This window comes from Acytostelium subglobosum, assembly GCF_000787575.1.
Source record: "Acytostelium subglobosum LB1 DNA, scaffold: scaffold33, whole genome shotgun sequence".
Lineage (NCBI taxonomy): Eukaryota > Evosea > Eumycetozoa > Acytosteliales > Acytosteliaceae > Acytostelium > Acytostelium subglobosum.
Genome location: NW_012236500.1, coordinates 8,976 through 23,739, shown reverse-complemented (window position 1 = coordinate 23,739; position 14,764 = coordinate 8,976). Strand labels below are relative to the sequence as shown.

The 14,764-nt window shown below is 45.0% G+C and overlaps 6 protein-coding genes across 6 annotated transcripts; 2 read left to right on the top strand and 4 right to left on the bottom strand.

Moving 5' to 3' along the window:
- Positions 1-201: 201 nt before the first annotated feature.
- SAMD00019534_114800 (hypothetical protein) lies at positions 202-2,875 on the bottom strand (the record flags this gene model as incomplete). Its single annotated transcript, XM_012893167.1, has 2 exons — positions 202-2,703; positions 2,822-2,875. The coding sequence occupies 2 exons, from the start codon at positions 2,873-2,875 to the stop codon at positions 202-204; spliced, it is 2,556 nt and encodes an 851-aa protein (XP_012748621.1).
- Positions 2,876-3,920: 1,045 nt separating this feature from the next.
- On the bottom strand, positions 3,921-4,232 carry SAMD00019534_114790 (hypothetical protein; the record flags this gene model as incomplete). Its single annotated transcript, XM_012893166.1, has 1 exon — positions 3,921-4,232. The coding sequence occupies one exon, from the start codon at positions 4,230-4,232 to the stop codon at positions 3,921-3,923; it is 312 nt and encodes a 103-aa protein (XP_012748620.1).
- On the top strand, positions 4,087-8,126 carry SAMD00019534_114780 (hypothetical protein; the record flags this gene model as incomplete). Its single annotated transcript, XM_012893165.1, has 6 exons — positions 4,087-5,194; positions 5,258-5,536; positions 5,604-5,846; positions 5,922-7,008; positions 7,078-7,978; positions 8,052-8,126. 6 exons carry the CDS (start codon positions 4,087-4,089, stop codon positions 8,124-8,126), a joined length of 3,693 nt encoding a protein of 1,230 aa, XP_012748619.1.
- Positions 8,127-8,368: 242 nt separating this feature from the next.
- On the bottom strand, positions 8,369-9,951 carry SAMD00019534_114770 (hypothetical protein; the record flags this gene model as incomplete). Its single annotated transcript, XM_012893164.1, has 7 exons — positions 8,369-8,477; positions 8,546-8,845; positions 8,928-9,040; positions 9,138-9,456; positions 9,550-9,623; positions 9,696-9,831; positions 9,920-9,951. Coding segments are annotated over 7 exons (1,083 nt in total), but the record flags the coding sequence as incomplete, so codon positions are not given.
- Positions 9,952-12,526: 2,575 nt separating this feature from the next.
- On the top strand, positions 12,527-13,569 carry SAMD00019534_114760 (hypothetical protein; the record flags this gene model as incomplete). The annotated part of the gene is made up of 2 exons (XM_012893163.1): positions 12,527-12,728; positions 12,818-13,569. Coding segments are annotated over 2 exons (954 nt in total), but the record flags the coding sequence as incomplete, so codon positions are not given.
- Positions 13,570-13,926: 357 nt separating this feature from the next.
- On the bottom strand, positions 13,927-14,733 carry SAMD00019534_114750 (hypothetical protein; the record flags this gene model as incomplete). Its single annotated transcript, XM_012893162.1, has 1 exon — positions 13,927-14,733. A coding segment is annotated over one exon (807 nt), but the record flags the coding sequence as incomplete, so codon positions are not given.
- Positions 14,734-14,764: the final 31 nt, after the last annotated feature.

Genomic DNA, 14,764 nt, shown 5'->3' with positions numbered 1-14,764 from the left:
TCTCTCAGGGTTCATTCCAGGTTAGTTCAAGGGTAAAGGCAAGGGCAGGGCAAGACATGTCAATCAAATACAAAAAATATGTACACTTTGTGTTTAATTAATAAAGCATGAATGGTTTAGGTTCATGCTGTGAGGATGTTGTTGTTTTTTTTGGATTGGTTCCTAACTCAGGATGGACGTCGAGCTCGATGAAGTAGTAGTTTACTCCTCATCAGAGAATCCAGAGAAGGCTGGCGATGCGCTGTTACCTCCAATGAGACCGTTGGCAGCGTTGAACAGGTTGATGGGCGAGGTACCGTCGGTGAGCAAGACGGTCTTGAGTCCGAGACCCGAGAGCAACTTGGCCTGCATCTCTGGACCGGCCTGGGCGATGGCCTTGATGGTCTCGGTACCGAGGGCAGAGACCTGGTTGGAGAACTTGCCAACCTCGATGGTAGCCATCTCTCTTGCCTTGGAGATCTCCATCTCGTTCAGCTGGTTGATGTGCTCGAGCTCCATCTCTTGCTTGGCGATCTCCTCCTCCAACTCGGCGGTGGCCTCAATCTCAGAAGCCTGGCACTCCAGCTTGGCCTTCTTCACCTCAGACTCGGTGGCGATCAGAGCAGCCTCTGCACGGGCACGGGCCTCGGCGATGGCCTGACCGGTGGACTCAACGCTGGCAGACTGAGCCTGCAGACGGACTAGGTTGGAGCGAGACTTCTCGGCCTCAGCCTCATCGACGATCTTTTGACGCTCGAGCTCACCTCTGGCCATCTGGTCCAGACGCTCAGCCTCTTGACGGGCAGTTGCCTCCTGGGACTTGGTGGTAATCTCGATGGCCAGCTGGACTGACTTTTGCAGCGAGTCGAGGGTACGCTGGTCGACTGGTTCAACAGACTGAACATCAATGTTGGTGATCACCAGACCGTTGGTCTCGAACACCAGGCGGTTGTTGGACTCTCCATCAGAGTTCTTGCCAAACACGGCAGTCTGGATGATCTCGGCAGAGTGCTTGTGGAAGTTGTCAAAGGTGGACGAGGCGACGGCAGCACGAACCAGGGAGCCGGTGGCCTTGCACAGATCTCCAGTGAAGTCTGGTGTGGCGAACAGACGGGATGGGTTCTTCTGGTCAACCTGGAACTCCCAGTTGTATGAGAGCTTCAGGGAGAGACGGGCGTGGTCAGCAGTCTCGACGGTGATGAGATCAGTCATAAAGTCTGGTCCGAGGAACAGGGCCAAGGAACGGATGTGGTTTGGTCTCTTTGGGATCTTGCCAGAGAGCGAGAGGACGGTGAACTCCTCATCTGGGGCCAACATGACCAACTCTGGTCCAAAGATGACACGTGCCTGCTTCTTGCGGTAGTCGTAGATCTGGACGGCAGCCTTGTGTGGCACACGGTAGGTGACGACCTGGGTTGGGTCACGCTCAACCTCGTTGTGCTCCTCGTTGACGTCACGGGTGGCGGACTTGCTGAGCAACTCCTCGACGATTGGAGACAGGGGCTTTGGCCATCTCTCCTCGTTGGGGAGCAACATGTATGAGGTACCAATGACAGAGCGGACCTTGCCAGTCTTGGTGTCACGGACGTAGATTCCCTCGTTGACGTCAAGTGGGATACGCTTGCGACGCTCGACAATGTCGACTTGGATGGGTGGGATGTAGTCACATGGTCCGTAGATCATCCAAAGATCACCTGGCTTACGGTTGACCTTGTCCTTGCCGACGACATCGCCAAAGGACTCCTTGCAGGTGAGCAGCAAGGCTTCATCCTCAGAGAGGACGTTAACATTCTGGATGCCAGAGACGAGGTTCTCACCTGGCAAGAGGAAGAAGGTGCGCTCACCGTGACGCATCTCTTGGTGACCGAGACGGTTCTTTCCGGTGGCTGGGTCGACTGGGGAGTCGACAAGACAGTACTGACGGGTGGTCAGGGTGATGGACTTGATGTCACGGACGACCTTCTCGTTGACGTCTGGGATGTAGGTCTCGCAGTCCTTGATGGTGATGATCCACTCCTCACCGGCCTTTCTCTGCTTGCCAAATGTGTCCTTGAAGGAGCGCAGGGCCAACAGGTGGTAACCAACACGCTCAGTCAACACAAGGGACTGGACGAAACCGACGATCTCCTCGTAGACGCCTGGGAGGTAGGCACCAGAGTCGCGGACCAACCACTCCTCATTTGGCTGACGGATGACTCCCTTGCGATCCTTTGTAACGAGACGAGCACGCAGCTTCAGGGCCTGGTTGTCCTTGATGATGACAGCCTTGACTCCCTCGAGAACCTGCACCTCAATGCGTGGGTAGTAGGTACCTGGACCCTCAAACAACCACTCGTCACCAGCAACGTGCACGACCTCAGTCTTCTTGTCGGCAGCAATCTCAACAAAGTCACGCAGACACTTGAGTCTCAGGGCGTTGTTGGCCAAGACGATCTGGAGGGGCACTGGGGCAGCGAGCAAGACCTCGCCTGGGTACAGGGGGAATGGCTCCTGCGAGAACCTGATCTCCTTGTCTCCATGGCGCAGCTTGGGCTGCTGGTACTGGTCGCGCTCCAGCTTGCCGGCCTTATCAGTGACCACTGGGTTCTCTATGATACAATAGTTTCTTGGTGGGATGAGAATCATTGGCAGTGGAGTAGCAGTGAGTACCTTCTCATGGTCAAGGCGAGTGAATGTCTGTGGTCCAACCTCAATACGAGTAACATTCGTATTATTATCCAATACCTAAATATATATGTTTAATATGATTGATTGAGTAAAGTTGAAGGATGAGTATGATGTCATGTGATGAGTTTGAATCGATTCTTGTCAAAGTTCACGAGATTGAGGTTTGAGTACTTACATGGATGTAATGATGAGGCTTGATCCTAATGACTGTTGATGGAGTAGTGGACATTGTTTATATTATATATAAATTTGATTGAGTTAATTAAAGAAGTAGTAATTATATGATTGATGATGTCAATGAAGGACTGACTTGATGATCAAATTGTTTCAAAACTCATAAGATAATATAATCTTCCCCCTCCCCGATCTATTTGTTGATCTAAATTATAATTATGTTTTATTAATTGTAATTTTCTAGGAAGGCTACAAATATTTATTCAAATCAAATTGGAAACAAAGTTGAAAAGAGGTCGACAGATACTTTCAAACACACACACACACACTATTCAATGTGGTCGAACTTCAATTGAAATCTCTACAATCATTCGATCACTCTGTTATTCGGTCACATGCGAAGATCAAAGTTGTACTTACTTGTCAATCAATATCATCATTATTATTATCTCTTTAAACAGATAATAACCATATTCAATCATAATAATAATAATAATTTTAATGACATAACTTCTTTTTATCTTTAGAGATTTAATTATAATTATCTCTTTGATTGATCTTCAACATCGGGGCCATCATCAAAGTTGACGTGGAGTAGTTGGTTGAAATATCTGGATATTTTTTGACGAATGAGTGATAAGGTGGAGTCACGTTCACTTCAGACCCCACCACCTTCATCTCTTTCAAAGCCAAGTCCCACGCACAACCCGACTCATCTCTCTTGGACTCAACTTTCTAAAGTTTGCTTTGCTGACTCCTCAGAGATTGATTGAATGTGAATGAGTGAGCAAAGTGATTGAATATATACATATACATATACAAATACAAATACAGATATAGCATCGAATGAATGAATAATCATCAAACTTATAGTAATACTATCATATAAAGAAAGAGATAACAAAGATAAAGGAGAGATATATAGAGACATAGAGATAGAGAGATGACTATATGCTCACCAGTACCTGCGGGCAACTGGTTTGTTCTGGTCATCGTTGGATGATACATTGTATTGTACACCAAACTTTGTACTTCAGAGATATAATGGCCCGATATGGTGGGCCGACAAGTTTAGAATCATACTGTTAATCGAGGGCGGATCAAGTGCCAATGGATACTTGATAGCCGGTGCAGCGCTGTTGGAGGAGATCGTCGAGCATTGGGGCATCATACAGGTGGTCTACTCGGACAAGGTGACCAAGACGGGCCTGTCCCAGTTCTCCGAGTCGTTCCTGCTCAACCTGTTCAAGAAAGCTCGCCAAGAAGATGGCCAAGATCGCCGAGTTGACCGAGCGCACCAAACACAAGATGTTCATCGCCGACGAGCATGACACGACGTTGCCCGCATCGGCTTCGCAAAAGTACAAGTACAACATGGTGCTGCCTTCAAACATTGCGCGTGTCTCATTCATGGACGACCATGCGCGCACAAAGATCCAGCTGGGCAATCAACGTCGCATTGCCGCGCTGTTCAAGACGCTGTACCATGTCGACCCCATCACGATGTTGGGCAAGACGTTCGAGCTCGAGTACGAGGATGACGAGTGGGTCGAGTGGACCGACGAGCGCACGGGCATGCGACCCATCCATCTGGCCGTCGAGAAGATGGATATATGTCTTATCAAGTACCTGCTCGATAAGAAGGCCGACGTCAACATCAAGGACAACCAGGGCTGGACGCCCCTGCACTTTGCTGCCTACGCCGGCAGTCTCGAGATCTGCCAGCTGTTGATTGAGCAGGGTCGCGCGGCCGTCATGGCCATCTCCAAGGATGGCACTCTGCCGCTGCACTACCTCTCCAAGCACAAGTTTGACAAGACGCAGTCGGTCAAGTTCCGCGCCGTGCTCTCGTTGCTCATCGCCAAGGGCACACCTGTCAATGCAAAGACCATCCGCGGTGAGACTGCGCTTCACAGGGCGGCGCTGTTTGGCTCGGTTCAGGGCGTCACATTCCTCGTCGAGCACAAGGCCGACATCAACAGTCAGAATGCACGCGGCGAGACCCCTCTTTACTTTGGAGTCATTGGGCGACAAAAGAAGATTGTCGCACTGCTCGTGGAGTATGGTGCCGATTGTAGTCTGGGCGGGGCTACTGGCAACGCATTGGACTCTGCCAAGAAGACCGGCCAGAAGGACTTGTACTTCTTCTTGTCGGGCTTTGTCAACAATGCCAATCCATTCGATGATGACGACTTGGGCGACGACACCGAGGATCAGGAACAATGTTCATTTGGCGAGATCATGCATACAGACTCATCAATCACAGACTCACGAGAGCTGTCCTCACTTGGTCCAGATGAGCTCAAACGATTGCAACAAGATCATCTCGAAGAGAAGCTAAAGGAGAAGTCAGAGAAGCTCAAAGTCAATCATGGTATGCGTCATCACGACCATCATGTGATCACACATCACACATCACTAACAATCAATCATTTAGCCAACTTCTATCCTCATATATTCGTTCTAAGCGACTTTAAGGGCCCAACATGGTGCTCCTTCTGTGGCTACTTCCTCTGGGGCCTGCGACGCCAGGGCTTCCAGTGCGAGATCTGTGGATACTGCGTCCATCCAAAGTGTAAAAAGAAGGCCACTCTAACAGAGTCATGTATTATATCCAAACAACTGAACGAGAAGCACAACGCAGAGTCGGACACTGTCGAGGAGTTCCTCTCATCAAGTCGTCTCCACGTATCTCAATCATTACACAAACAATCAAGTAAGTATTTGAACGAACGCCAGTGAATGTGGATATGTGATCAACGATACTGACCCGCGATCTTTAGTCAATCGAAGGAGACTTGAGAGTCTTTACAATCAATTCAATCAGTTGGATAAGGAGCAGAATGGATGTTTGAATCGTACGCAGTTTGGAGAGTGTCTGGGATCACTCATCAGTGACTCGACAGAGTTTGCCGAGTCTTTGTTCCAAGCATTCGACTCCAATCACGATGGCAAGATGGACTTGAAGGACTTCCTACATGGTGTCTCACTCATGCAGAACTCATCATTCGAAGAGCAGATACGATGTAAGTGATCATCCCCGATAGTTTGATTGAATGATTGATCACAAACGACTAATCATATCCTCCTCGCTTGCTCAGTTGCCTTTGAAATGTTGGATAGGTCGCGAAGAGGATATATTACAGTGGCAGAGCTGTTGCAGATATTGCAGTCGATACATCGCTCATTGGGCAACCTAAAGATCAATGGCAGCGTACCAGCTATGTTGATATGTACAATATTCCCCAAGTCTATAGTGTGCAAGAAGATTCTGATACCCGAGCCTTATTATCAGCCTGGCAAACTATCACGCACTGCCTCGCCAGTCATTGTTACCGATCGCAGGATTGGCAATCATCGCGGCTCCCTTGGCGGCTCACCTGCCACACCACCCTCACTGCCAACCACCACCACGACCACCATGACCATTGGCGACAACAGCATAATGACCAATCCACATCAAGACGAAGAGGAGGACTTGTCATGCGTATCATTCACCTCGAACAACAACAACACTACCACTGGCACATCATGCACTGCATCGCCCTCATCATCCGTTGGCTCAATGACTGGTCACGAGGTTGTCAACAGTCATCACCATCATCATCACAACACGACCACGCAAGGCTCAGGCCCCATACCAACAACGTCAACATCAACATCAACTTCACAATCACCATTACCATCACCATCACCAACACAATCACCATCACATTCACATTCACAATCACCAATGAGAGGCACTCAGGAGCGCACGCGTAGCTTCTGCTTCGAGACATACCAAAGCTTGCCGCCACCAGCATTCAACCCATTGGCTATGGCAGCCATGACTGCTGCCAGTCAGCAGAACGCATTGAAGTACCGCGAGGAGTACACAAACGAGCTCAACATGGAGGGACGCATTTACTACGACGATTACAAACAGGCCATCACCAAGAACCAAGTCTACGTTCAGAGTCTTGGCGTTGTGCAACCTGTGTTGGAGGGCAACACCAAGACAGAGGACGATCCCAATCAGACATCGAAATGGATGAGCTTCGAGGGCAAGGAGATCACACTTGGTCACGAGAACTACGAGCTGATGCAGTACATGATGATTGGTATCAGGCGAGCCATTGGCGAGAGCATCACACTACCAAGCAGAGAGATCAAGCCCAAGGACTTTGAGCTGGGCGTGGAGTTTAAGTTGTAAGTTGTTCGATTGATAGAAGGATTAATTGATGGCGAGAAGACGACTAACATAACACCAACATGTAGCAACGGATGGACATTCAAGGATCATGCACCATTCGTATTCAAGAAGATTAGGGACAAACAGGAGATTGATCCCAAGCATTATATGTTCTCGCTGGGACCAGAGAAGATCTTTGGTAATCTGTTGATGGGCAACCTGTCGGTTCTGTGTGAGGTTGTGTCCAGTGGAAGGAGTGGCAGCATGTTCTTCCGTTCCAATGAGGGTCGCTATCTGATCAAGACCATCCCCAGCTATGAGGAGGCTGTCCTCAAGTCCTTCCTGCCATCATACATCAAGCATATTGAGAAGTATCCAAACAGTCTGTTGACCAAGACACTTGGATGCTACAGCATGACCAAGGCCAAGGAGCTCAAGTTCATTGTGATGAACAACCTGTTCTTCACGCCACTACCCATCCATGAGAAGTATGACTTGAAAGGCTCGACCATCGGTCGTCAGGTGCAAGAGGACTTGGCTCGCAATGGCGATGGCGGCGGGTCCGCCTCATCATCATCTTCCAAACTCGAGAACGTATCACTCAAGGATCTCGACTTTAAGAGGAAGCTCAACATTGCGCCAGAGTACAAGGCGCCTCTGATGGAGCAGATCGAGCACGACACCAAGTTGCTGGAGAGCAACAATATCTGCGACTACAGTCTGCTGGTTGGCGTGCATCGCGTCGACGAGTTCTCCCCGATCGCCCTGGTCTCTGACGACACATCCTCACAGAACATCATCGATGTGCTCAGCGAAGGCTTCTTCAAGAAGAAGTCTGGCAAGACATCAATATTCCATCAACACTACGGTGGCATTCTGTCGGCAGACCGCAAGGAGGTCTATTTCATCTCCATCATCGACATATTCACCAGCTGGGATTTCCGCAAGAAGTATGAGGCCATGATTAAGTCCTTAGTGCACGACTCTGTAAGTGTTTCCCCAATGTTGGTCAATCAATCAGGTCCATCCACTAACTCATATATAATGATCATCCATCCAGTCACAAATCTCAGCTGTCGATCCAGCAAGTTACAGAAAGCGATTCCAACAACTTGTTCATCATATTGTTAAGTAACCTGTCCAGTGTCCTGTTGTGCGACCAGCAATAAAGAGTACACAAAACACTTGTCTTGATTACTACACTATGTTGATCGATACTCTCGCGAGTACGGTCAATCCTTTACATTTTATACTAACTCCTCACTGATTGATTGATTGATTTGATATGATTGATTGATTGGTCGAATGAAATGAATCAGTGTCTGAGTTATTGATTGATAGGTTGATTGGTTGATTGAATGATGGATGGATGGCTTACAATGTAGACATCTCTTCTCCACCTCCTTGGTCAATCTTTAGTAAGTTCGCCTCTTCTTCAGTCTTGAGATAATCCTCTGACTTGATCAATGGAAGTATGAATGATTGTCTGGATGAATGAAAGAGATAAGTTAGTCAGATTGATTGGATGGATGGTCGTGATTGGGATGACCATACTTTGTATCCATGATGACGTCCGACACACTGGTGACCTTGAAGAAGTTCTTGCATAGCTGTACGATACTGCCACCAGCATTGTTGAAGAATGTTCTGGTCTCAGAGTCGTATAGGAATGGTCTTTTGTTGGGATCTCTAAACTCCTTGTAGGAGAAGAAGAAGTGATGACAGATGGCAATGATAAGCATCTCTATACATGTGAGGAAGTCTTGCAATGCCGATGATATATTACTAATGGTCCAATCTCCAATTGGTCTAATAACATGGAAATAGGCCAACAGTGATAGTATTACTCCTTGCCTGTTAAGAGTTAGTTAGTTAGTGAGCGAGTGAGTGAGCGTGTCCAGTCGCGATGGATGAATGAATGGATGTTGGGACATACCAGAAGGCAAAGAAGATGACTGCTTTGATGCATAAGAACTTTCCAAATGGTTTGAATGGTTGCAACTCTTGCCTCATGCATTGGTAGTACAGGACAAGATAGTAAAGACTCAGCTAAGAGTTTGAATGAATGAATGAATGAGTGAGTGAGTGGATGATCAGTGGACATGCATGCCAAAAGGTTACTAATCTCTAATCTTGTTATACTTACACTGACACTTATATTCTCTATTAGTGTCACCCAGAGGTATCCTTTGTCCAGGACGAACTTGCCTTCGCCAAAGTGATCGGTGGTCTGTAGTATGATGGCAATGATTGCAACCAATGGCTTGACGAATACAAACTGTAGAACGAATCGACGGCAGTTCACCAAGAACTGTCTTCCAAGCTTGATCTTTGGTAAACAATAGCACATTGGCCATGGATGAGGCATTGACACCTTTGAATGCAGCAACTCAATAATATCATGTTCCTTCTCTATATATGCTACAATAAGACAGAAGAAGCAGTACAATACGTATCCTTCATAGCTGGATTGATTGATTGATTGAATAAGAGTGAGTGAGTTGAGTGATTGATTGATCCAAGGCGAGTGATTGATTGATTGTTGGTTGATCACTTACATATCTCTGACAAGATCAAAGTAAAGGCTAAGATTGATAAATCTTAGGGACAGCCAACTGTCTGTTGCGTATATCTAGATTGATTGAATGGTCAGTTTCCATGATGTCCCACAATGATGCCAGTACCAATCAATGTCAATGCTTACAGGAACCATTATCAATATCCTTATGATATACTTTTGTAACTCTCCACATGTATAGTTTCGCAGATGTTTATAGATCAGATAGAATGATAACAGTATACTTAGTAATGAGGCCACTCCTGCCACTATCCACATTGTGCTAAACATAGGAGGTCAGTCTCTTCATTCATTCATTCATTCATTCATTCATTCATTCATTCAATCAATCATTCAATGATATATCTTACACAAACACAGGTGGATATTCGGTGACTGTCATCTTTGATATCTATTATATATATATATATATAATGTTATATGTGTGTATATATGTATATAGTAAGTATAATAGCTATACAAGTGTTAGTGAGTACCTTGGTGGTATTGAAACAAGCCACAGAGCACTTGATGATGCTCCTATTGATTCTCGTGGAGCAGAGATAGCAATTAGAGGAGGTGAGGGAGAGTGATCGATGGGAGTGGTTTGTGAGTCGATCGATGAGAGTATGTGAGGGGGTATCTGTGCGAAAATGTCTTTGGGCTCAAACAAAGTTGAGGGATTTCCCTCTTCCGATTACTTTTGGACCACTCTTGATAAGGCAAGAGATAAACACTGATCACACTCTTAAGTTCTAGTGGAACTTCTATTTTATCATTATTAGTCATTGGTTGTACTTTGAAATAGTACTCTCAGTTTGAGTAACTTGTTATTGGAATTATATTTATTGTTGGTTAATTAATTATAACTTGACAGATATTATCAGTTTTGTCACTTGAGCTTTAATAATAATATTTTCAAATATAAACAAATGGAATCAAAAGATAATAATAATAATAATAACAATAATAATAACAATAATAATAATGTAATTATTATATATTATGGGCAAGAGAAATGTATGAATCCTTCAAAGAAGTGTAGTTCAAGTGCATTATATAGTGTAACTACTCAACCAGATAACAAAACTTTATATCTTTGTGGTGTACATTCTAGAAAGTATACGAATATTAGAGTATCTCTTCCCATTGCTCCAAAAACAAAGCGTAGAAGTTGTCAAGACAACAAAAGTGGAAAAAGTAGAAACAAGTATCAATGATCACAATGAATGGTTGGTCGATTCAACAATTAGATCAAATATACCTGATAAGGTAATAGAGAGAGTATTCCAATATATTGAACCAATCGATATAATATGTCTTGCATTATCAAATAAGAGACATTATGCACTTTTATTAAAGATCAAGTCAAGTGTCAATCAGAAAATATTGTATCCAGAAGAAAAGAAATATCCTCAACATAAATATGATACAACTAGTATAAGAATATTCATGGGTAGAGAAGATAATTATGATTTAGAAGTTGCAAAGACAAAGTTGGCAACACCATTAGCAACAGAATTAGTATATGGATATGAGTATAACCAACTTGTACATCCTAATATTCCAGAGAATATTACATCATTATGGTTACCATTCCATTTTAATCAGGCTATTACATTGAACAACAATTTATTACCAAGATCATTGATAAACTTATCATTTCAATCATATTTCAATCATATAATAGAACCTGGTGCACTCCCTCCGACTTTGACTTCATTGACCTTTGGAAGGAATTTCAATCAAGATTTGAAACATCCCGTCCTTCCCAGCAATCTCCGATATCTCACCTTTGGCGATGAATTCAGCAAAAAGTTGGAAGTTGGTGATCTCCCCGACACCCTCACAAGCCTCATCTTTGGAGCAAATTTCAACCAACCTCTTCCCGTCCCCATGCCATCAAGTCTTCAATCTTTAATATTCACTGGAGAGACTCATAATTATTCATATCCACAATTCAATCAGGTCTTGGAACCTGGTACATTCTCAGAGTCATTAAATACTCTTCAACTAGGTAATGGGTATCAAAATTCAATTGGACCAGGAGTTTTACCATCATCACTCAAATCATTGTCAATTGGAAGTAAAAATATTTACCAACCATCTGTCGAACCTATGAAGGTATCAATTCCAAAGTCACTCAATACTCTATCATTTCAAACTTATGGACAGTTATTTATGATTGATCAAACTGATCCTTCTACACATATTGGTACAATAACAATATCTGGTAATAGATCTTTCAATTCATTATATTGTATAACTGGTATTGATCAATCGGAAGCAAAGTATAAACAGATTACATCAAAGATAACATGTCAAGTGGATTCAATCAGTATTGATGTTTATGATGGTACCAAAACATATAAGAAGTATCAAAAGAAAGCTAGACATTATAGTTTCGGTCATGGTCTTATTGAATTCATCAAATCATTATTTGTTCAAATCAATGTTCAAACAATTCACTTGACATACTATGCTACAGCCAGGAGATTAGATGATCAACATGCCATCTGTTTACTCTACATCTACAAGAACAACCTCAGACTACAACACACTGTCATTATCAATTACACGGTGTGATTGATTGGTTGATTGATCAATCATGACCAGATGTGGACAATCGTGAATCTATTCAAAGTCATACCAAATACACTTTACTATTTAGGGCATCATCAGTTGTTGACCCCTTCTTTTAGAACTTGTTCAGGGTTGAGTCCACTGTGTGTTTGTTTGTGTTTAGCACCAATGATCGTTTCCCCTCACACCTAAAAGATCAAAGTGGGGTTGGGTGATTGATGGGGGACGACCCACACAAACATAAATCTTTGCATCTGATCTGGGTTACAGTTAGAGTGTTGGTAAGGGTCTTGGTCCAACTTTGTTTGGGAAGTAGTAGGGCCTCATTTTAGATTTATCTTATACTAATACTTATATACTTTTATACTTATATACTTATACTAATACATTAAATACAGATAATATATATAACAAACATGCCATTGTTAGATTATGATGTACATAAAGAGTTGGGAAGAGGTGCATTCTCTGTTGTATTCTTGGTGACTGAGAAGAAGACAAAGATACAATGGGCTATGAAGGTCATTGATAAGAAGGCATCAACAACATCAGCACTTCAAACAGAGATTGAGATCATGAAGAAGGTTGATCATCCAAGTAAGTAATGTTCATTCAAACAATCATTCAATCAATCATTCAATCAATCATACTCATACTAATCAATCAATCAAACATATCATTTATAGATATTGTAAAGATGCATGAGTATTGGGAATCAGTTGATAAGATATACTTGGTTGTAGAGTTGGTCGAAGGAGGTCAACTGTTTGATAAGATTATGGTGAAGAAGTCATTTTCTGAGAAGGAGGCAAGAGTGATTGTAAAGCAGTTGTTGGAGGCATTGGAGTATATACATAAGATTGGCATCGTACATAGAGATCTCAAACCAGAGAACCTGTTGCTAAAGTCTGAGGAGGACCTCACCATCACTCTGTCTGACTTTGGTCTGTCAAAGATACTGGGCGATGACACATTCATGAAGACGACATGTGGAACACCTTCGTACGTGGCGCCCGAGGTGCTCAAGAACATCAACGCTGCGCCCAACGCCTACTCTGAGGCCGTCGACATGTGGTCTGTGGGTGTGATCGCCTACATCCTGCTGTGCGGCTTCCCTCCCTTCTACTGCGACGACATTAGGAAACTGTTCGAGTCGATCCTCGCCGCGAGCTATGACTTCCCTGAGCAATACTGGAAGAACATCTCAAAGGAGGCCAAACACTTTATCAACTGCTTCCTCACCGTCGACCCTGCCAAGCGTTACTCTGCCAAGATGGCCCTGGAGCATCCATGGATCACGCAAGCACCCCAGTCTACGCCACTGCCACATTGGAATGATCAGATCAAGAAGTACGTAGTCATCAGAAGGAATGAGAGCAAGAAGTTTGGAGCCGAGCTATCTTTCCTTAAGAACTTTAAGCCTGCCGCCTCAAGTAATAAGTAATGGATGCATTGAATGAGTGAGTGGCGGCCAAGCCCTTCAACAACAAACACAACGAGGACGACTCATTCAAAGTCGACATTAGTAGCTTGGAGACTATTTGGATGGTCTCTCAGCTGACCCATCCCTGGACATTGGACTTGGATCGAATGATCAGAGTGAGGGACAGTAGATAGCGCGAGTGATCGAATGAATAAACAATGCGGCCCACAAGCCCAGCCCATGTAATATCCTCGAATCAATCAATCAATCAATCAATTAATCAGTTTATTGTTGCCGACAGAAATGAACATAGCCTCCACGGCGATGTCCACTCATACTGCCGACAGCCAAGAGTCCACCGATACAGGCCAGTTAGGAATCATCCTCATCAACGATCAGTTTGGCTCCCCACAACTTGGTCTTATCGAGTATGATTGAGTTGTAAATCCAAAGAGCGATCTCTTGCTTCATATGGCTCTCTGGCAGGTATCCACTGCTACGGATCGGGTTGTGGCTGGTCTGGCGAGCGAAGCGCACTTTGCAACCGCCCTCCACGGCGTTGAAGCCAATGCCCATCTGATCCAGTGACTTTTGGATCGTCTCGATCAGAGACACGATGTAGGGACTGTTGACATCGGTGTCGAGCAGACAGTCGCCATCGTCCATGCCGTACTCGCCAAACACCTTGTCAAGGCGACATCGCTCTTGTAGCGCGCTGTAGGCCATCATTTGGTTGTCGAGGTTGGCGACGACGCCACGCGACTGGTATGTGAGTGTGCTGAGGAACTCGGTGACGGCCTCACGATCCTGCTCATCGGCGATGCGGCTGTCCTTGGCCTGTCGCAGTGGGAACAGCGTGAAGTTGAAGTAGCCGACAACCTCGCCGGTGAACGGACAGGCGTTGGCCTTGGCGCGCATGAAGCGCATGCCCTCAAACTTGGTGATGGCGTCCACATTGTCGATGAACCTGAATTGGCCAATCATCTTTGAGTCGCTCACGCACTCAATGTATCCAGTGATGACGGTGTCTGGTATGCGCAGACTCTTTGGGTCTGTGAGCACGAGTCGTGTCTTGGACAATGTGCTATTGACCTCCTCGATCATTCTCTTCTTCCACCATGCGTGTGGAGTGATCACTCGTTCCAGGACCCACCTGTTTGGCTTTGTCCAGCCTATGCACTGCGGGTTGTTGTGGTTGTTGATGTGTTTG